General features: G+C 41.6%; 3 protein-coding genes across 6 annotated transcripts in view; 2 read left to right on the top strand and 1 right to left on the bottom strand.

The window, feature by feature from the left end:
- Positions 1 to 5,083, bottom strand: part of FGGY (FGGY carbohydrate kinase domain containing) — a 281,239-nt gene extending 276,156 nt beyond the window's left edge. The window contains exon 1 of the mRNA XM_052666250.1: positions 5,006 to 5,083. The gene's annotated coding sequence lies outside the window, so the exon portion shown is untranslated. The remainder of the gene's footprint in view (positions 1 to 5,005) is intronic.
- LOC128072433 (CARD- and ANK-domain containing inflammasome adapter protein-like) lies at positions 1,646 to 3,949 on the top strand. The gene has a single exon (XM_052666226.1). The coding sequence runs from the start codon at positions 1,646 to 1,648 to the stop codon at positions 3,947 to 3,949; it is 2,304 nt and encodes a 767-aa protein (XP_052522186.1).
- Positions 5,084 to 5,108: 25 nt separating the features above from the next.
- Positions 5,109 to 21,800, top strand: MYSM1 (Myb like, SWIRM and MPN domains 1). Of its 4 annotated transcripts, none has more exons than XM_052666221.1 (20): positions 5,109 to 5,240; positions 6,520 to 6,595; positions 6,791 to 6,861; positions 7,641 to 7,718; positions 7,851 to 7,877; positions 8,301 to 8,379; positions 9,059 to 9,157; positions 9,357 to 10,114; positions 11,000 to 11,130; positions 11,730 to 11,833; positions 12,772 to 12,849; positions 14,113 to 14,201; positions 14,517 to 14,571; positions 14,656 to 14,706; positions 15,101 to 15,175; positions 15,452 to 15,640; positions 15,922 to 16,054; positions 17,973 to 18,078; positions 18,197 to 18,254; positions 19,201 to 21,800. In XM_052666221.1, exons 1-20 carry the CDS (start codon positions 5,170 to 5,172, stop codon positions 19,363 to 19,365), a joined length of 2,493 nt encoding a protein of 830 aa, XP_052522181.1. In that variant the 5' UTR covers positions 5,109 to 5,169; the 3' UTR covers positions 19,366 to 21,800. The 4 variants fall into 4 exon arrangements, with proteins under 4 accessions (XP_052522181.1, XP_052522183.1, XP_052522184.1 ...); XM_052666223.1 differs by having other exon boundaries at positions 18,200 to 18,254; XM_052666224.1 differs by lacking the exon at positions 15,101 to 15,175.
- The last annotated feature ends 609 nt before the right edge of the window (positions 21,801 to 22,409 follow it).

Below are 22,409 nucleotides of genomic sequence, written 5' to 3' on the forward strand. Positions count from 1 at the left end.
ATGAGTCAGACCTCAAGACTAAATAATTTGCAGCTCGCAGACTGAGTCATGAGAAGATATAGGAACAGTTGGACCTCCTGACAACAAACCACACTCTTCCATGTTGTGTGTTAACAATGATTAACTAAACGACAGAAGTTTACCCATCCTTGGGGCAGTGCCCCTCTTTGCATTTCAGAGGAGTTACTGGGCTTTTAAATTGGCTGTCCAATTTGCTGACTCTGTAACTGGCTGGCTTTCAAAACTTATATTAGAAGTCTTGCCTTTCCTGGCTATTTCTTCAATAAATCTTTCTTGTAAAAAGAAAAAAAAAAAAGAAGTTTTGCAATGTAGCTTATAAAATAGAATAAGTTTTGCAATGCAAGCTTATAAAGTCAACTCATAAAAAATTAAAAATCTCATCAGTCACACTATGCCTACTGTTAAAGAAAATACAAGCAAAGGTAGCAGCATGCAATGCAAAAGGCAGTGAAAAAGACCCAGATGGCAAAATGTCCTATTTGCTTAAATAAGGTGAAGCTGTCAGCATATTTTCCTGGGATGGTTTGGGTTGGAGGGACCTTAAAAAGCACCAGAGCCAACCACTCAGCTCTAGCTCTTACAGAACTGCCATCTCAATTTCTCTCAATTGCATTCCAAATACGTAGATGGTTATTATTATATTTCCTCCTCTCCGTGAGGAATTTTGTGACCAGTAAGTTAAATTAATTTCAGCTCGATTCAAAGGTCCCAAACTCACACTGAAGACTACACATACAGATTTGAAGTCTCATTTAATTATACTTTAAAAGTTTTGTACACACCTTGATCCACCTCATGGAATAGAATTAGGCTCCAGACAGACAGCAGACACAAGAATGACAGCCTTAAAGTTAAATACAGCTCACAGACCGAAGTTGTAACTCATCCTGGAAAGCCTGGAACACTTTTTACAATCAGCTGCTCTGTACAGTTCATTTTTATCTGGATCTTTGTGGTTTTATTTCATTACATGACAGAGATTTCACCTACAGTGCAGACAAAGGGTACTCCTTCATTTAACACTGTGCAAGTATGCAAACACAGCAACAGTAACCATGCTGTCCATTTTCTCTTGTCAGGTCTAAAAGCCTGGACAACTGGGAACCACAAAGAACAGCGTGGCCCAAAGGAACCTGATAAACTAATATCTGCTATTCAAATATCAGCTTCCCTCCCTAACTTTGCATTAAAAAGTCTGGAAGAAGTCTTCCAAATGGAAGATCCTTACATATCACAGGTTTTTGTTTTGTTATTGAGCCTCACGTGTTGCTAAGGAAGAACAGAGAATATCAAGCGACTTCTTTCAGAACTAAAGGTGAGTTTTGGTTTCTTTCTCATTCTTTAAAGACGTATTATTGAACTACAGTGATTGCTGGTTCAGAGTTCTATCAAAAAGATTCACAGAATGGCTTGGGTTGGAAGGGACCTCAAGGATCGTGAAGCTCCAACCCCCCCACCGCAGGCAGGGCCACCAACCTCCCCATTTAATACCAGCCCAGGCTGTGCAGGGCCCCATCCCACCTGGCCTTAAACACCTCCAGGGACGGGGCACCTCTCTGGGCAGCTGTCAGCACCTCACAGGCAGTGATGTGACCCCACTTTGATACTTTGTATTTCACTTCTGATGTTAAACAATAGTTCCGTTCTCTTCTTCCTTATCAAGGTGAGCATGCATTCCACCAGCCTATTTACCAATCCATATGCAATAGAAGTCCTAAGAACTAAAAGAGAAGAGCTAATAGAAGGCATTAATGACCCCGACCACCTTCTGAGCTGCCTCATAGACAATGGCATTTTTTCCCCAGAAAAAAGGATGGTCATGAGTTTCTACAGGACACGAACAGAAAAGAACTCTCGAGTTTTAGACATCCTAGTTTCTCAAGGTGAACGAGCCTGCAGGCTCTTTTTCTATCCATGTTTAAAGCAAGCGGAGCCAAAACTTTATAACAAGATGAGAAAATATGTCAGTGAAGTAAACGAAAGCATCAGAGATGCCAGAAGACAACTGATAGGATACTTACTTGAAAGGGACAAAGTTTGGTTTGAAAAGAGCTGTGAACAGTACCAAGAAGAAAGAGAGAGTCCTCAAAGAAAAAGACACGAAGGGGCTACTAAGAAGAAAGGAAAAGAAACTCAGCTTTCAGGAGCAGCAAAACCTAGAAAACATCATTCTGATATTGGCATCTTTGATGCAGCTGCCAACGGTTGTATTTCAGAGTTAGAGAAAACACTGAAAGATAATGACATTAATGCACTAAACTCTTCAAATGAAACCCTTCTGCACATTGCAGCCTCTCAGGGGCACCTAAGCATAATGGAATATTTGATCAGCAAAGGTGCTCAGCTAGATGTGATGGACCAGAAAGGGAGAACACCTCTGCACAGGGCTGCTGAGAAAGGCCATGGTGATGCAGCCAAAGTGCTTCTCCGCTGCGGTGCTCACATGTACAGTTTGGATAAAGAAGGCAAGGCACCACTTCACCTGGCTGCACAGAATGACCACAGTCACATAGTGAAGATGTTCCTGAGAGAAGAAGCAAGAAGCAGTGGGAACCGACATCACTTTTTGCACATGGCAGCTCTTAAAGATGAAAGCAGTCTGGCAAAAATGCTTTTGAAGTGTGGTGCCTCCACTGATGGGAAGGATGAGAGAGGACAGACAGCTCTCAGTTATGCTGTTTCTCAGGGCTTTGAAAACACTGCAAAAGCACTGCTGGAAGCTGGAGCCAGTGTTGATTCCAGTGTGGCCGAAAGAGCCTTTGACAGCAACCACCCATCCATCTTCAAAACACTGCTAGAATATTCTAAAGATTTGCCATCGGGCATAATGGAGTCGGCTCTTTTTAAAGCTGTACAGAAAAATTTGCATGGTATTGTAGCAGCTTTAGCTGACAGAGGTACAGATGTAAATGCCTACAATGAAACGCAGTACACTCCTTTACTCCTGGCTTGTGAGACGGGCAAGGCTGAATGTGCAGAAGTTCTAATCGAAAAGGGAGCAAACTTGGGAATAAAAACCCCTGCTTCAGACACAGCTTTGCATCTGGCAGTTCGGGCTGGGGCTGCCTCCATCACCAACCTGCTCCTGCACAAAGGGATGGAAGCCAATGTGACCAATCAGACCGATGAAACCCCACTCCATACTGCTGCACTGCACAACCACGGAGCATTGGTCGGCCCGTTAGTCAGCGCAGGGGCCAAAATTAATGCTGTCACTAAAGAGTTTGTTACTCCCTTGCATACTGCAAGTCAAAGAGGCAATGCTGATGTTGCCAAACAGCTGTTGCACCACAAAGCCAATGTTAATGCGAAAGATAAGCAGTCAAAATCACCTTTACATTTTGCTTGTGAAAGGGGAGATAAAACAATGGTAGAGATGCTTCTGAATGCTAATGCTGACCCCAATGCACAAGACAAGGAGAAAAAAACACCTCTGCATGCTGCAGCTCTGCAAGGCCATCTCAGTATTGTTCAAGTTCTGCTAGCTAGAAAAGGAAGACTTGGAGTTAAGGACATGGATGGATGTACTCCCCTGCACTATGCAGCCATCAGAGGAGACACGGAAGCTGTAAAAATTCTTTTGACATCAATGAAAAATAAGAATATTGATGATAGAAACATTTGGAGAAAGACTGCATTGCATATTGCAGCAGAACATGGGCACAGTGACTTGATATACTTATTGCTGAGTTATGGAGCAGCCATTAACGCCTTAGACAGCAATAAGGACACGCCATTGCACTGTGCTTGCAAGGCTGGTCACTTAAATGCTGTAAATTCCCTCATAAACTGGTCAGAAGGAGAAAAAGCCAATTTGCTAGCAGCTAATAGCCTCAAAAAGACCCCATTGCAAGTAGCAGAATGTAACAAAACAAAGAATCAGGTTCACATTGTCACCATCCTGAAAAAGAAAATGTTGATGGCGTAATAAATACGTAAAGCAAACATTTCTAAACGTAAAGGCAGCATTATTCTTTAATATAATTTGGATGGTGCTGGGGCTCTGTGTGATTGAGAACAGGCAAATTAAGTCAGTAATCAGTGGGGACCATGGAAAACAGGATCTTAAACATACCATTAAACTTTGGAGCATTGATTACACATCTGCTTTTTCCCATGAACCTCATACTTGGGATCTAAAAAGCGGCAATCTTAAATGCACTGTTTTTGACCTTCTGTAGTATAAATCACCACTCAAGTCTGCACAGATAGCTTAGTTAAACACCAGGTTCTTAACTAGCCATCTATTATGAACAAGGAGACATTTGTATCCTCAAGGATACAGAGCATAGACATGTTGGAGCTGGTAATACTGCAGTTTGGTCTGTTTAGCTCAGGCAGAACTAACTGCAAAGCACTGCTGACAGATTGCCCTGCCCTCCCTTCCAGCCCGGCCATACACTCCTGCTCCAGGCTGGATGTGGGAGCTGAGCCAGCCTATTCCACAGCTGCACCTGGACAGAGGAGAGAAGCAGGGCTACAGGCACTCAGTATCAGGCTGTACCCTGCTCAGACATCTCTGTGCAATACCCCGTCGCATGGCATTAACACAACCTGGAACTATAAAAATTGATCTCTGTAGGATCACAAAATCACAAAGGCTGGAAAAGACGCCTAAGGTCACCAAGCTCAACCCACCGCACTGCCCACATCCCTCAGAGCCACATCCCCACAGCCCTGGATCGCCTCCAGGCACGGTGACCCCACCACTCCCCGGGCAGCAGTACCGGGGCTCCACGGCTCTTTCTGACAAGAATTTTCCCTAATATCCAACCTGAACCTCCGCAGGCACAACTTAGGGCCTTAGTTAACTCACCCTGAGCGCTTCTCCTCAGAGCACTCCACCCCCTCCCCCCGCACCCCGAGCCCGCTCTCGCCCCGTTCAGACCCACCCTTCACCTCCTCTCTCTCCCCACACGGCACCACAGCCGTTGCCCCACGCCAGGCCCTCAGCTGCCCTCTCCCCGCCCGGCGCCCCGCCTACCCAGCGCCATCTCTCCGCCTCCGACCGGCGTCTCCTCAGGGCGCGGCTTCGCCTCTGCCTGTCGCGCGTGCGCTCGCCCCCAACTGAGCATGCGCAGAGCCCCTCGATTCTGCCTCGTCTCGCGAGACTGCGACTCTTCTCGCGAGAGGTGTGAGCCCGCTATCATGGCCGCGGAGGAGCCGGAGGTGGATGTGGAGGGGGATTTGGCGACCGCGCCAGAGGAGGCGGCCTCAGAGTGAGTGAGGGTCGTGCGCGGGCACACCGCCGGTACCGCGCCCGGCCGTTGCCGGGAGCCTGAGTTCTTCGGTTTGTTCGGCCCGGAGCAAAGAGGCTGAGGGGAGGCCTTACTGCGGCCGCGGGTCCTCGCAGGGAGCGGAGCAGCGGCGCTGAGCTGTGCGACAGGGCTGAGGGGACGGCGTGGGGCCGTGCAGCGGGAAGGGCGGGCGGTTAGGGAGCGAATCTGCACCACAGGCGTGGAACGGGCTGTCACACAGGGCACGGTTCGCAGCTAAGGCACGTCTGACCGACTTGTGGAGCGAGCGGACAGCGGTGTTACCCGATCCAGCGGTGCTGGGAGAGAGGAGGGGAATCGTCCTGTGACAGAAAGCAGGCCGTGTGTGGTGTGGAGCAGCACCTCCTGCTGCACTGCTGGACGGGGTATCGGGCTGCTGAGCTGACAGCAGTAACTGTTGTCTTGCACACACGAGGATATGTGCCTGCTTGCAAAGAGATGTGGGAACTGGTGGCACAAAGCGGTTCAGAGTACAAGAGAATTTGCTTTTAGTACTCTAGCAAGGGAGAGAGGGCTGATGGCTCCTTAGGCAAGTCTCCATGTTCTGGAAGCAAAGATTTGGATGACAAGGCATTACATAAATTACCGGGTGGTTTTTGCTATGTTAAGGTAGAACAAAGTTGATTAGTGATGGTTTTCTGAAGGTAAAAAGCAAATACTGACAGGAAAAGGTAAGCATAGTCTGGACAAAGTCTGTAAGAGTGCTGACTATCCCACGTGATGAGATTTTGTTAAACCTTTTGGCAGCAGAAGCTGTCCTCTACAGGCAAACATTATTGCTTTGTTAAGGCAAATGTTCTTACCTCACAAAGGTAGAGCAATGTTAACTGGGAATAACACAAGTGAATGACACAGTTAAACAGATGCATTGTCTGTACTATCCATGAAGTTCTGGTATTTTTCTTCTGTATGTATTTTGCAAAGTCCCTTCTACTTTCAGTGGTTCTGGATGGGACTTCTTACTGTGCAGGGTTTCACTGGTATTTTGTATGGTTTGCAACGAGATAGGTGAGATGTTCAGTCTGGAATACTAACAGCTGACTTACTCAGGGGCAGCTAGGCTGCGCCTTATAGAATATTATAAGATAATAACAGTGCCTACAGTCTACAATGTGTGACTTTAATTTTAGGATCTCGTTCTTCTGTTCATGGTATAGTTGCTAATGATGCATTCGTTCTGATTGAATGTATTTGTGGTTTTGAATATGGGACTTCTTTTCAGAGGTCATGAAAACACAGCATCAAGCTTACTGCAGGATCACTACCTTGATTCATCTTGGAGAACTGATAACAGTCTTGTAAGTTATTTTTAATTGAATGGTGCTTCTAGCAAGGTTATTACCACTTCAGTCTTACCTCCATGTACATCCCCTTTTAGCTTATTAGAAACTATTTTTTGCTTATTTTCAGAAGCTGTTTATGTATTGATTCTTGATACTTAAATAACAGCATAACAGAATCCAAGGATTAAGAAGTGTTTGTGTTGTTTGCAGCCGTGGACGCTGGACAGCAGCATTAGTGAAGAAAACAGGGCTGTCATTGAGAAAATGCTGCTGGAGGAAGAGTATCCTTTTTCTGATTTGCTTCTTAATTACAAAGGAACTGGCCAAATTGGTTCCTTGGCAGTGTGACTGAAGCACTGTCACTTAATTAAGTCAGATAGCTACCATAGCTCCTCCTGTTGCTAGTAAGTCTGTGGCTTCTTCAGCCTGATCAGTATCCATAGCCACAATTACATAGTTGAGGCATTGGAAACAAAATATCCTGATGTGGTCAGTTGAGAGTATTAAGAATAGGATTGCAAGGCTTTTCAGCTTCAGGCTGCTCCTGGTGCCTGAAATTGTGCTCCTTTCCACATCAGCTGCTTTTTCAGTGCTACCTCCGGCGTTGTGCTGACACAGCCAAAGCAAACCTGCCCAAACAGCTGTTTTCACCAACAATTGCTCCAATTCATTTTTGTATTCCTTCTGTGACTATGAGTAAGAAAAGAAACAAGAAAATAAAGGAATTTTCCCAACGTAATGAGTTATTGAGAGTTAAACTGAAAATGGGTAAGGCATCAGTACAAAGAAAGTTACTTCATTATGGTTTCTGTGTCAAAAAAGCAAAAGCCTATTGTAGGAACAGGGCACTTAGCTCACTGCTGTAAGTGAGTGTGTGCATTCAGAAACCAAGCATCACTGCCTTCTGTATTAAACTAATAAGAGCATGTGAAATCTCAGTTTCTAAAGCCATACATGCAGCATTTCTACGACTGAATTATTATGAACCAATGTGATCAGTCACATTTCTAGAATTCTCACATCTTCGATACTTTGAAGACTTTCTTAGTAACAATTTCAGATATTATCTCTCAAATAAATCACTTTCTGAGAAAATATGGCTCAGTCAAAAGGAAGCAGAAAAAAGATCTGTGAAAAGGTAAGCTGTGTTCTGGGAAAGCTCTCAGATAATAAGGAATTAATAAGAAAATTAAAAGCTGGTTAATTGCAGGTATGTGCAACTGTATCACATTTAATAACTTCTAATTTCATTCTGTTTTTGTATTTGCAGCCCACATAAGAAAACTGGAAAAGCCATGTACGTACATTGTCACAGTTGCCTTTTTTTCAGCACAGCTTCCATTTTTTTAATTACAGAATGCACACCTAAAATGTTAGCTCCCTAGCTGTTATTTCTATTAGCAGAAACACTGTATGTAGCAAAAGGCCTGTAGTAAAATAACTTGTTGTGCTTTGTTGCTGGTTTGTTGGTTTGTTTTGTAGCACAGTGGCCCTTATTTAAAAAAATTTGGTTGGGTGTCATGGTTATCTGGAGTCTTTCTTTGTGATGGAGAAGCTGACACGTTTCCCAGTCTGTCAGCCAAGTTGGTGCTTCACACAGCACCATGAGCTTGACAGGAGATGATCAGTAGTGCTCTGGTCATGCAGGGGCTGTCTTCAGTTACAGGGGTTTGGGAAGATGTGTTTAAGAGACTTCACCTCATTTCCTTCCTGTTCGTAGGGCGCGATCTCCTACAAAACCAGGTAGCTACTCATTGAAGTGGACATCAGAAGAAAAAGAACTATTTGAACAAGGGCTGGTATGATTGCATTGATGTGTAATGTTTTGAATAGATCATTGAGTTATCTTAAATAATAAACTAACCACAAATAAGCATGCTGTGTTTAGCTGCTTCTACTCGTGTACTTCTAATTTGATGATAATTAATTACCGTGTATACTCAGTGTTTTTATAAATCAGATCTGTACTGATGAATTGCCAGAAATGGCTCTGTGTTTAGCATGCTTTGTTCACTTGGGTCTGATTACAATTTGAGATCACAAAATATCTGAAATATGTTGCTTCCTGAATTGCACACCCACACTCCTGTCATTGAGCATGCTTTAACTAACTAACTGCATAGGGTAAGTCAACTAAGGAAAGTGAAATCCTGCAGCTAGTGTTATAAGATCTTCAGAGATTACATAGTTGTGTAGTGCTGAATGCAATAGGGTTTGCTTCAGCAAGTGTAAACTCATTTCAGTAGGATTCCTTGGGTTAGTAGGCAATGGAATTTACTGCATGTCTACACTGAGTGAGGAATAGCAACGCTTGTTACTGTTGGATGCAATGCTTTTCTCGGTGCGAGGTGATCACTGAGCTTCTGGGGTTCAGCTGTACTGTTTGTGTGTTTGCAATGTGTAACTGAGCTTTTATACAATTGGGTATAAACTGGAATGTTAGAGGCTGGGTAACTCGGCTGTGCTTTGTTGTGCTAGGTGAAGTTTGGCCGCCGCTGGACAAAAATTGCCAAGTTGATTGGGAGTCGTACTGTGCTACAAGTAAAGAGCTATGCCAGGCAGTACTTTAAGAACAAGGTAAACAGGTATTTTGAGTATTGTTGTGAAGTTAGTTTGCTTTAAATGATTTCAGTATTTCTATTGCTTTGTCAGCCCATCAGACACCTATCTCAGAATGTCTGTCTGCTGTCAAGTAAAATTGTCCTGACTTTCTGGGAGGCAGAGGGGATTGTTCCTATTTTCTGTCCCTTCTTAAAGTATTTTATGCTTTCCTTAGGCAAAAAACGATGGTTCTGAAAGAGAAGAGCAAAGTCAGCATGGTGGCAGCCTTCCCACTGAAGATGGGGTAAGGGTAGAAGCGTGGTCAGCTGGAAACTTGAGAGGCCGTGCAGACCCTAACCTGAATGCAGTGAAAATCGAAAAGCTGTCAGACGATGAAGAAGTAGATATAACTGATGACATGGATGAACTGTTTTCTCCTGCTTTCCAGCAAGATGTTGGAAAATCTGAACTGTCTATAATTTCAGAAAGTCCAGCTGAAGAAACAAAAGGAACGGAGCATCCTTGTCCAAGTGCTGGACGTAGTTCTGCTGTTTCTTTGCTGAAAGAAGACTCTCAGAATGCCAAGCAACCCACAGTGGATGCGTTACCATCTCAGGTAGCGACGTGTTCTCAGCACGTGAATGGTGATAAATCTGTGAACTTGGATTACCAGCAGTGCAGTGATTTTATAGAGAGAGCTGAACAGGGCACAACAGGAGCATCTCATGGTGCTAGACAAATAACTGAGCAGGAGCTTCATGAGGAGCAGAGAGACCTGGCTGATAATGGACTGCTTTTTCATCCCCCCTGCCAAGTGGATGAAGATCACCAAGAAGAAGCAGAGGCTCTTAAGCCACCTGATCAAGAAGTGGAGATTGATAGAAGCATCATCCTGGAAGAAGAGAAGCAAGCTATTCCTGAATTCTTTGAAGGACGCCAGGCCAAAACACCAGAGCGTTACTTGAAAATTAGGAATTATATTTTGGATCAGTGGTAAGAGGCGTTCATTTCACTTCTTTCAGCGAGTCATTAAAATCACTCTTGACCTGCTTTGTTGTAGTTAAAACAGTACAAACAGGTTTTGAAAAGAGTAGAAGTAAGTTTGTAGTAATAATCTGAAGGTGATCAGTGAATGGCACTGATGGGTGTTGCTGCTTTCATCTCTTCCCGATTCTGGGATTCTGTTAGCTGAGCAGTGGAAGTGCTTTTTGAAGCATTATGGAAGTTTGTGTCCTATATATATATCAGAATAAACCACTTCAGTTTTTGTTACACTTCTTTTCTTTTGCTTTTGTCATCCAGCATATAAGAATCCTTAGATATTTTCAATAAATGTTTCTTCAGAAGACCTGCTCTAATTCGTTACTGATATGTGTGGTAGTGCCCATGCAGAAGAGCAGCAGGAAGCAACGCTTTGCACTGGAGGAAATAATGTTGACCAAATAATTTTTCAAATTAAGAACCACTTTTGAGTGGTGTTTGTACAGTGGAATATCTTATATTCCATCTCCAAAAAAAATCAGTTCAAAGAACCTTTAATATTTGTGGTAGCAGGCTGAATGGCTTGTTGCAGTTCTGTTTTGTGCGTGCTCACTGGCTGGGTTACTTTGCTTCTTAGTAGAAAGAATTAGCAAATTTTAGTGGGTTCTCACTGAATGCTTTCCGTGCTAACAGCTTATTCTAGTAGCAAAGAAACTCTGATGTTCCATCTTGGAGAGGTAGCAAGCTCAAATAAGTGCATATGTTTTGTGAAACCTGTGTTTTTGCTGTGATTGCTCTGCACAGCAGTGTGTGGTGTTTGCATCGGGGTCAAACACTTCGTTTCTCATCTCCCCCTGACTTGTTTTCTATTGGATGATGTGTTCTGTTTTATTTCAGGGAGAGATGTAAACCCAAATACCTGAATAAGACCTCAGTGCGTCCAGGCCTTAAGAACTGCGGTGATGTGAACTGTATTGGACGTATCCACACGTACTTGGAATTAATAGGAGCAATTAACTTTGGCTGTGGTAAAAACAAACAAACAAACAAAGAACTTCTATCAGAATTGATTCAGAACTTAAATTTCAGTCAGCGTGTGCTGAGACCAGCTATTGCTTGTCTGCTTTCTTATTAAAACAAATATTTTCATGTGAAGAATGGATGTTTTTCTTTTCCTGCTTCCCCATATTGAATCATTTTGGAAATAAAACAGTCTCCACCCTCAAGGCTACTTTTTTTTTTTTTTTTTTTTAAACAATATACAAATGTTGAAATTAATTGGCATGCTAAAAGTATTTGTAGACACCTAAAAGTTACTGTCAGTTGATGCTCAGTTTTGGAGTCCCTGTAATGGGTTGACTCTGGTCCAAAGCTGAAGGATAAACACCTTGGTAGGAAGGAATATCCTACAATAAATCCTGTCTAAAATGGAAGTTATTTCAAATGAATTAGTGGAAGGAGATTTTTCCCTTCTTGGAAATGCTGTGGTAGTGAGAGAAAACTGTATAATCACTCATCAGCATAACCATCAAAATCTGTCTCGATGTCGCTTTTTTCTTCCTCTGTGGCATTTGTATCCCTTCAAACGTTACTGAAGCACAGTGTGTATCTCCTGTATTTCCTGCAGAACAGGCTGTCTATAACAGACCACAACCAGCTGATAAATCTCGGTCCAAGGAAGGCAAAGACACAGTGGAAGCATACCAGCTTGCTCAGCGTTTGCAGTCCATGGTATGTCTTGGGGTCAAGGGGAAGAGAGTGCGTGGTGGAAAGTTTGACATGAGGGTCTTTTCAAGCCAGGCCATCTCAGGAAACTCCTCCTCTTGTTCAGTTTGCAGTTTCATTAGAGCACCCTTCAGTTAAAATATCAGTTTAAGCAGAATTATTTTTTTTGACTGGTATCTGTTCTGTTTTCTGTTCTCTTGCACGTTAATTGCCCAGCTACTGACCTAAGATTTGGTACAGTCTTTTTCCTGGAATCCCAACCGCTTCCTCCCCAGCACCCCAAAATCTGTTCACATAAATTAGTCTGAAAAGAGTGGAGTGCATCAGTAGAGTGAGGTTAAGTTGCTTGTGTCTTAATCATTAAGTAGACTGGGTGTGTGATTTGACTTGCTGAGAGTCTTATGCATGCAATTAAGTAGTAACTCATTCATAATTAGATGAATTACCAAGGTTTGCCAGATGTAATGTTCATATTTACATTTATTGTAGCATTTTGAAGTAATTCATAGGGAAATAAATCAGCTGATGAGAAGAAAACAAAATCAATCTCATTAAAGGAAAAAAAAAGCTTCAGCTGAGGAACAGTAGCTTACACAGGCACACACATACTGGTTGATAGCTTTCTGCATGGTCTGTGCTATAATTCACAGTTGGATAATAGTTTGCTGTTGCTGTGAGGGACGTTGATGTTCCATGGATTGATATCCAGGTGTTCTTTACAGCCTTAAAAACCTGAAAACATCGCTGATGATATTTTGTGACAGATTGTGAACTATTCTGCAGAACTCCAGGGTGTTTTCTCTTTTCTGGAAGTATGTCACAGTGTTAGGAAAGCTCACGTGGCAGTGATCTTTTGGATGGTGTTCTTACAGCTGATTAAACACAGCAAAGGCATTTTTTTGTGTCAGTTTGATCCTTGATTTGTGATGATTTACTTTCTGCAGCGTACAAGAAGACGGCGAGTCCGAGACCCTTGGGGAAACTGGTGTGATGCCAAGGATTTGGAAGGGCAGACATTTGAGGTAACCTGGTTTTGAGCCTTCATTTACATATGTGATTATTGGTTATTGCTTGCTGTTAGAATAAATCCTGCAGCTGTTACATCTGCTGATAAGTGGCTGCACTTCGGTCTTAGCAAAAGTGTTCATGCTGTGAACATGGATGGATCTACACAGCTGGACACCTGCAGAGCTCTTTGCCTCATCTTGTATCGAACTTCATGACCCTTTAGTTAAAGAAAAAGTGTTTTTGCCTCAGTTTAGTTACACCTTTGATGTGGTGGGGGATGGTTTAATGCAGTGCTAAGGTTAAAATATCAAATCATCGAGGATCAGGAAAAGCTGACATTAATTTCTGTACTGATTCCTTTTGCTTATAACGAAAAAAAATCGGCCTAATTTTGGCACATGTCTGTTTTATTTAGTTCAGATTTGCCATGAATCTGGCAGGAAAAGGTTGGTTCCCTTTTCCAGAAAGAAAAAGGAGTTGCTTAACTCTTGTTCACTCTGGATTTCGGAACACTAAGTTACATTTATCCTGAATATTTATCCTGACTATCCTTGTTTATCCTGAGTGTTTAGGACAGAGCTTTAGAACAGAGCAGCCTTGATAGTGTATGCAGACTGTGTACAATGTGGAACTTGATCCTTGATGTGAGAGGAATTGGGCTAGTTCTCAGAAAATCTTGTTGCTCTGTTAGTTCCCTTCAGCCTTACTGAACAGTACAAGAGAATAATATATGAAGTTATTTTTCTTTAGGTCCAGCGTGGTTTCTTTGTGCTTGTAATGCAGGTGATGTGAGTTGGTGAGTTAGCAGGGATTCTAGCAGTATCTCCAGAAGTGCTGCCCTCTGTGGAGATGTTTTAAGGTTTTAAAGATGTGGGAGATGCTTCCTCAAGCCCATCCATTCTTACAAGTTCAGAATTTAGGAAAAAGTGAAGAACAGGAAACATTCTGTTATTCTTGAACACTCCCTCACAAAAACAAACAAACAAACAAATCACTTAAGTTCACAGCCTTCAGTGGTAAGCATGTGTAACAGTCACTTCTGTTGTGTTATGCTGACAGAAGTGTTTTTTGTACAGCCCTGGTTAGTAAATACACCTTCTGCAAAACACAGCTTTGGTTTGCAATGAAATGTGAAAATGCTGATCCCTGAAAAGGTGTTCTGGTACTTTGTGGCCACAGCTTACAGTGGGAGACTGTAATTGGTGGCACATAAGGAGGGCAGTGATGTCGAGGATTCATTCAAGACACTGAGACAGGTTTTTGCAATTATTTTTTAGCATCTGTCTGCTGAAGAATTAGCAAGAAGAAGAGAAGAAGAAAAACTGAAGCCTGCAAAATCATCTAAAGGTTCAAGACAAATAAAAAGGTATTTGCTGTACATCATGTTCTAAAACAGATCTTATAGAAATAAAACAATTGGCTTGCATGGCATCGGGCTGGAACACTGCAAATCAGTAATGTGTGTCGTGGGCAGAAATGACTTGTAGCATTTCAGATGTTTAGTGCTGAAATTCAAAAGTGTGGGAGGTGAACTTCTGCATTTGGTGGAAGGCTTCGTAGTATCAGATGAAAAACACACAGTAAAGAAATCCTCTTCTTCCTCTATTGAGGAGACAGTGGGAAACTAGGAAAGTTTCCTGACTGTCCTGCATCTTTAGAGACATTTTCTTTCGTTTTATAGTTCCTTTGATCCCTTTCAGCTGATACCATGCTGTTTATTCACTGAAGAAAAACGGGTATGTATCTGTGAGTGAATATCTATCATGCTTTAGTTACTTACATTACTTTCATTATGCTCATTGTTGTGTTTGTGATTTCAGGAACCTTTTCAGGTGAAAGTGTCTTCAGAAGCACTTTTAATAATGGATTTGGTGAGGAGGAAGTTTTATCTTACAGAAAGCTGTGATGTATGTGTTGGGAGGGGGTTTGATGGGCAACGTGGTTGGATTTGGCAACGCAGTATTTACTTCATGCAGTTTTTGAATGCTGTGGGGTTTCTGAAGTTAGCATTGCTTAATGGATGGAAGTGTTATACAGGTGCATTATAAACATGCATATGTATAATAAGCAAACACATTTTTGTTTGCTTTAAATTGAACCACTGGCTATTTTAGCATCTTTAGCTGTCCTAAGTTCTCCTTATAAATGTCATTGAGAAATTACTGAATTGCAATTGTGAAGCCAATGTGGTCTGTCAAGTGCAAATCAAACTTAGGAGAAATTATACAGCTTGAACTTTAATAATGATGTTTAATATCATTTTAGCACTCACATGTGTCTATGGCAGAAGTAATAGGGTTGCTAGGTGGAAGATACTCTGAAGCTGATAAAGTTGTGGAAGTAAGTGTTTATCTTTTTTCCATTTTCTCTAAGTCATTAAAACTGTTGCATTTGAATTGATGCAAATGTTATTTCTCCGGGGCTTCTACTTCAAGCATATGGAAGCTGAAGTTAATTACCACAATCTTGAAATGGTTTTCATGCTGTGTGTTAAAGTGTTGGCTCGTCAGCTCTTTCACAAGGAAGATCTGGCACGCGACTTAGAATTCTCTAAATGAATCTTATTGAACTGATTAAGATTTCTTGCATTTATCCATCTGGAGACTTTCTTAACAGGTTTGTGCAGCAGAGCCGTGCAATAGCCTCAGTACAGGGCTGCAGTGTGAGATGGATCCTGTATCTCAAACACAGGCCTCAGAAACACTTGCTGCCAGAGGATACGGTGTTATTGGGTGGTACCATTCCCACCCAGCGTTTGACCCCAACCCCTCCATACGAGATATTGACACTCAAGCTAAATACCAGGTACTTACTGGTCTGTACATTAATAATAAATAACCAAAGAAAGTGCAAACCCCTCAGGCCCATTCACAATGTTAATGCACACTTCTGCCCTGTTGCTTGTTCAGAGCATGTTCGTGTGTTGTTCTGTACTTCATGCTGCATGCTGATGCTGGCTGGTTTAAATGAGGTTGAATATGTATGAATGCTTCCCAGACTTCCCACTATTCTTGTCTGTCCTTTGATTTCAGGATGCTGTTGTGAAAAAGGCTTATTTCTGATGTGTGGTTTTGTTGGTTTTTCAGAGTTATTTCTCCAGGGGCGGTGCCATGTTCATTGGAATGATTGTGAGTCCTTACAACCGAAACAATCCTCTGCCGTACTCTCAGATTACTTGCCTGGTGATCAGTGATGAGATCAGCTCTGATGGTTCCTACCGTAAGTACTGATAGTTTCCCCACTGTTTTAGCTTCTCTTATCCTTTTAGATGTTAGGGGGAAAAATATTGCATACTCTTGAGCCAGGCCTTGAGAAGCAGGTGTACATTGCTAAGGAAGGACTTGCACTGTACGAAATGAGGAATTGCTCCTAAGGGATAGTCCTGCAAGTAGCCCTTGCTGTTAGAAGAATATGGAAAGGCATGAAGAGATAAAATCTTTACTGACATTGTAGTATTTCTCACAATCTGGGAAAGAAAGAAAGGAGTCGGAGCAAGGTATGCTTACATACAGTGTCCACATGAAAATCTGGGAAACTCTTTCACATGCTTTACTTGTTTTCTGTAAAGCAGCAGAGTTTAAATCCTCTGTCAGAGGAGGCCAGAAATACTATAGCAAAGATTTGGCTGCTGTAGTGGTGGCAAATTCTTACTTGAGTAACTAAATATTCAGAAGGATGAGGGATCAAACTTGCCAGCTGTCCAGGAAAATGCAGATATAAAAGATGAATTATCAAGCAGATCCTAGAAATGGTGTGCTGGCATGAATCTCAACCAAAGAGAGTAAGTACATGGCTGCTTAAAAACATAACTGATGTTTTGTGAGAACAGGATGTCTTTCTTTCTGGAGTAGTTCAGACACTTAATATAAAACGTTTGGAATTTCTACTGTTGATGGGGTTTTCCTCTTGTTACCTGATGATAATCTGAGGACAAATCCCAGGATAACAGAATATGGTCGTGGTCTCTGCCTCTTCTCTCTTCTCCTTCCTTCTCCCATTTTAAGACCTGATTTCTGTATCCAAACATGAACATATCCAATGTTTTGGCAAGCTAGTATAAGAGGCCATGTGATCTGACAGTTCCCCCTCTGTTTTTCCTGTGGTTGTAAGCAATGGAGACCATCTGCCTGGAGACTTGGGGAAGTGAAGTGGTGATCACATTTGTGCAGTACTTGTACTATAAAGTTTAGTTCTTTGGGCTTTCTTTCCTTCTGTTTCCCATTTGTGCCACACCTGTGTTGTGGAGTTAAAATCTATGGGAATGCTATCTGGCCTTAGAAGTAGGCATTTTCTTATCACCTACATTTTCCACCTGAGATGATTTAATATTTCTGTTTTCCTCTGAAAACTGCATCTTATAAGAGAGCATCTCAGCTGCCTCTTGAGATGTGTTACACTGTAGCAGTAGTGCTGTAGTTCTGTGCAAAGGAACAAAATCAGTATTTAATGAGATCTATAAATATTTCTGCAGGTTCAACTAACAGATCGTATCGATTGCTCTATTTTCATTACACTGAGGTGTAGTTTGAAAGCATGCAACTCATCTCATTGAATTCTTAGGATCTTGGGAAAGTAGGGATTTTTTTTGCTTTTTTTTAATTATGATGATGATGATGATGATTATTATTATTATTATTTTTTGAGTATCTGAAATTTAACACTTTCTCTCATTTTTGGTACCTGACTTTGTGCTTTCCAAGTAACCCTTTCAGAATATTTCCTAGATTTGCCCCTCCACACCTCTGTACCTTCTATAAACTAGCAGAATTTCTTCCTACAGGAAGATTCCTCTGAAGCCTGGAACAGTAGCAGGCATTCCATCAGCCAGTTTGTACATGGAAACCAGTCTTCCTTTCTTTCTTGTTTAATAGCCACACAGATCTTACAGACATGAAGTGGTTCTGACTTAAAAGAACTCAATTCACATGGCCATTTTTCTGTTACATTGTGGATTTCTTTTTCCCTTCTTGTTCTCCACAGTTCCTCACGCAGACACCCACCAAAATTAAATTTCCCATCCAAAGTATCACACTTGAACATCCTTAACACTGACAAGTGTTAAGTGTCCGTGACCTGAAGATATTTTTAATGTATTGTAAAAATGTTATGCAGTGAGTATTTGTTTGATTTATTACAGGCCTGCCCTACAAATTTGAAATACAGCAAATGTCAGAGGAGCCTCAGTGGGAATTAATATTTGAAAAAGCAAGATGGATAATTGAAAAATACAGATTCTGTCACAGGTATGTTTTGCTTTGTAGTATGCAGAAATTCTAAGCTGAGTATGTTTATTATTGTGTTCCAGTAAAGAAATAAATCTGCTCTAACCTTTCTCCTGCTTTCCTTCTTTTCTTTCAACAGCAGTGTCCCCATGGATAAAATTTTTCATAGAGATTCAGACCTGACTTGTTTGCAGAAAGTAAGTTTGCTGCTTTTGGTCCTCAGGCTTTGTAATTTAAAATACTATTTGAAATACATCTGTTCAGTATCATCAGGTGTCACATCTAAATGTTAGACATAGACTAATCCTGGTAAATGACTTCTGTGGTGCAGCTTTTTGCTTACCAACACAGTGACAATAAGGATGCTCGCTTGAGATAGTGGGCATAGCAGTAACAGGCAGCTGCTAAATTTTAGCCTCCTTTTTGGGGGAGAACAAATGGCAAATGAATGACATCTCAGCATGTCGTGTGCTTTCAGTGTGAGAACTGCACACGTGTTGAGAGAGGATTGATCCTAGTCCTTTATTCTGCCAGTGAAGTGGAGCTGTACTGTGTTTATTACACATAAGTGAGAATTTCAATTTTCCAGTTGGTGTAATCATCACTATGAGGTTCTAAACTACAGCTGTAACACTAATTGCACAAACCAAACAGAAAATCTGCCCAAAGCAAAAGGCATCAACAGAAAACATACACAGTAATTATCCACGTCTCTTTTTTCCCCTCACAATGTGGCTTTGCCTACAAACAGCTGACGTCTGAAATTGAGGTGGTCGAATTCTCTTGAATTTAGCTGTTGTGTAAACTTGTGATTTACAAAATAATACACATCTCCCCACGAAAGGCTGTCAGTTCTTTTTTGTCATGGCCAGTTGCTGAGCAGTAGCTCAGTCAGATCATGAGGAGTTGTTCCTTTCTGCTGTAGTGGAGTATGGCTCTTTTTTGAGTGTTGTTTTTTTTCTTTTTAAAGCCCAGTGTAGGAAAATCACCCATTTGTTCATACATAGCTGTTCTTTTCTGAAATCTGTGTTGTTCAATTGATCTTAAAGTAAATAAATTAAAAACCAGTTTGAAATACCAAGTAGTAAGAAGGAAACAAAAATTCAGGAAAACAACTTTAAGATTTCATTTTCTCTTGGCTAGCTGTTGGAGTGCATGAGGAAGACCTTGGGCAAGGTAACAAGCTGCTTCATTGCTGAAGAGTTCTTGACTCAAATAGAAAACTTATTCCTTTCCTTGTACAAGAGTGAAAAGAAGAGTAATGCTGAAGAAAACAGGAATGAATGTTCAAGTGAATTAGAATCATAGAATCGCCAAGGTTGGAAGAGACCTACAGCTCATCCAGTCCCACAGTCCTGTCACCAATAATTCTCACTAATCCATGTCCCTCAACACAGCATCTGAGTGTTCCTTGAACACCCCCAGGTTTGGTGACTCCTCCATGGGAGGAGGCCTGGCCGCTCTTTCAGAAAAGCAGCATTTCCTGACGCCCAGCCTGAATCTCCCCTGGCACAACTTGAGGCCGTTGTCAGTGTGATGGCTTAAACAAAACAAGTCTGGATTTTTATTTTTATTTTGTTTAATTCTTATTTCACCCACCGGTTTCTTTTCCTTCTTGCATTACGTCAACGCTTTCAAAATTGTGACCCATTTTAATAGTAATACTTAAAGTACCCAGTCTCTTTGTTTTGTTATGGTTCACTGAAGAACTCCCGGTGAGTGTGATCAGGCTACGTGAGGAGCATTTGCTATTAACATATAGAGAAACCATGTATCACAGGGTTAGTGAATTATTTATAGCCCAGCCTGTGGTTTGGGAGAAGGACAGGCTGCCCACAGTACTGTGCTTCAGTCTTGGAGGAGAGTTCTCTCACGTTCTGTCACAGTTCTCTCTTTCAGGTTGGGAATTTTGTTGTCATGTATTTTTTTAATTGACAGGCACGTGTATCTGACACTCATGGATTTGTTCCTCAGTGCTTTCAGAGTCCGAGTTCAAGTGAATTCACAGAGGGAGAACTGACCACTTTGAGATGAACGATGTGTACTCAGAGCAGCTGTTTGGCATATTTGCCATCTTGCTTTTATTTTGGGTGGAGAAGGCTGGCCACTTGTTGTCTTCTCATTACTAGTTGTGCTTGTTTCCAGTGGAAATGTGAACTCCTGTTTGTTACAGGTTGCAGTCTTTCTGATCTTCCATTCTACAGGAAGATAATATATTTTTCTGTCAGATCATTGAGATTTGCCCACATTTAATTGCCAGTGTTTCCTGTGGAAACGAGCTCTTCATTGTTGGCAAGTGTAGAGCAACAAACAGAGAAGTGTGTCGTTTTTGGGGGGGAGGGACACAAAGAAAAACGTGCTTTAAACTTTGCCCTCTAAATCAAGAGGAGTTTTGACCTCAGTACACAGATTTATCTTGGGCAAAGTTTCTTAGATCTAAGAAATATATTTGAAAACATAAAGCAAGCCAGAACGTGACTTTGTACTCATAGGGATAAAGATGGATTTGATTCTTATTTGAAAAATACATATGTATGTATATCTACTTCTACATCTATAAATGGGATTTAAGATTTTATATGTTTAAATCTTCAGCTTTTCATCTGAAAAGCTTTAAAATTGTACAGTTGCATCCTAATGAGGGAACTCCTTGCAGAGTTTAGAATTACCTTCTTTCATCACGTCTCATAACGTCAGTTCCTAAGTGGAAGATGCAGAACATGAATGTGTGGAAGTCTGAGCAGTTGCTGTTTGATGGTTCTCTCGGTGCACATTTGAGGATTATGGTCTGGAAAATGTTGGTGACTGTCCTTTCTCTTCTCTGCCAGGTGTGTTTGTGCACAGTTTTAGATCACACTGCTGTGTATAACTTACAAACTTGGTGCATCCATCTGTTTAAGGCATGCTGACTCTGCATATATTCAAAATCATCATCTTTGGGAATTCCTAATTAAAAATACTGCATGGCTTTCTGTATTTCTGATTTAGACAACACTCCTGGTGACAAAGCATTCTGTCCTGAGTTGGTTCTGTCCTGGATGATCTGCAGCATGAGGAGTTCTGCTGCAGTTTTACATAGGATACTCCAGAAAAATCATATGCTATATATTGTATGTACTAAAAGCTGTAGTTCTCCTATAAACTAGAAGGAAATTTCAGCCTCATATGTAACAGCAGTATGAAGTAGATACCATTCTTTGTCCGTATACACGAATGTCAGTGTTACCAAAGTAGTGGTAAGAACGTGCTGGCTGCTTTTCTGCTTAAGAATTAAAGTAATACAGTTGTATTAATTGGTTTTAAGTCGCATTAAGTCAGAAGAATTTGGAGTCAAACTCACTTCTGAAGCAACTCAAATATCCAGAGAATACTGTGCAGAACTGAGCTTTTGATACGCGTGCACACAAAGGCACCAGGTTTCCCAAGGGTGATCTGGTACCAAAGGTTTTCCATGGGCTGTGTCTCAAAGTGCAGGAAGGGTGAGGGGGGCACGCAATGAGCTGGCAGTGCCACCGTAATCCTGTGTGACCACACCGTGTGGCATGTGGATTGGAAATAGTGTGCTATCAGGGCAAGTAATAATCCTGTGGGCAGGAGTCATGGTAAGAAGTGCTCTGCTTTTTGTCCTTTGTCTTTGTGTCTAATAATGAGCTTGGAAGTTGTGTGCTTCTGAGATGTATGCTACTAATACTGTCGGTTCTGCTACCAAACACATACAAGGCATTAAATACGTTTATTGAGAAGCTCGGTGTTTTTTCATTGGATTTTTTTATGTTAGCTCTGTTTTAGGACAAATACTGCAGGCTAATGTATTTTTTTGTTTATGTAAGACCCCACGTCTCGTCTAGCCAAGCATTTCCTCCAGAGAGGGGGAATGCTTGAGCAGCAATTGGAACGATGGAATTCAAACTGGGAGAGTCACCCCTGCATCCTAAGATGTAGCTCTTGGCCATTTTTGTCTGAGTGAAGTTCTGCTGCCCCAGTAACCAGCAGCATTTTTTCACAGCTATTTATACCTTGTTCATGGTGAGGATGGGGGGCTTGTCCATATCTCTTTGAATATTTTTTCCCCTTTCGCTCATTTCTTTGATATTCCTGACTGATGGTATCCAAGAATCTGTTAATAAAGACTGAATATTCTGTACTTCAGAAGATGTATTCCAAACTTATAATAGCTTCTTGAAGATAACATCTGCTATTTCTTTATTTGAAGCCAGTCAGAATGAAGAATTGGTTCAGCTCAGTGTAATACCACTAGAGGGAGCTTAGGTACAGATGATACGAAAAAGTAAACTACAGAATACAGCTTAAATGATTGTCATTTTGAACGAAGAGCTAGAACTATTCTTATG

The sequence above is a fragment of the Tympanuchus pallidicinctus genome, unplaced genomic scaffold (genome assembly GCF_026119805.1).
Source record: "Tympanuchus pallidicinctus isolate F22 unplaced genomic scaffold, pur_lepc_1.0 scaffold7, whole genome shotgun sequence".
NCBI lineage: Eukaryota > Metazoa > Chordata > Aves > Galliformes > Phasianidae > Tympanuchus > Tympanuchus pallidicinctus.

Coding starts and splice junctions, on each gene's coding strand:
- MYSM1 (XM_052666221.1), top strand. CDS start 5,170: ATGGCCGCGGAGGAGCCGGAGGTGGATGTGGAGGGGGATTTGGCGACC. Junction 10,115..10,999: donor AATTATATTTTGGATCAGTG/GTAAGAGGCGTT, acceptor GTTTTATTTCAG/GGAGAGATGTAAACCCAAAT. Junction 15,176..15,451: donor AAGCTGATAAAGTTGTGGAA/GTAAGTGTTTAT, acceptor CTTTCTTAACAG/GTTTGTGCAGCAGAGCCGTG.
- LOC128072433 (XM_052666226.1), top strand. CDS start 1,646: ATGTTAAACAATAGTTCCGTTCTCTTCTTCCTTATCAAGGTGAGCATG.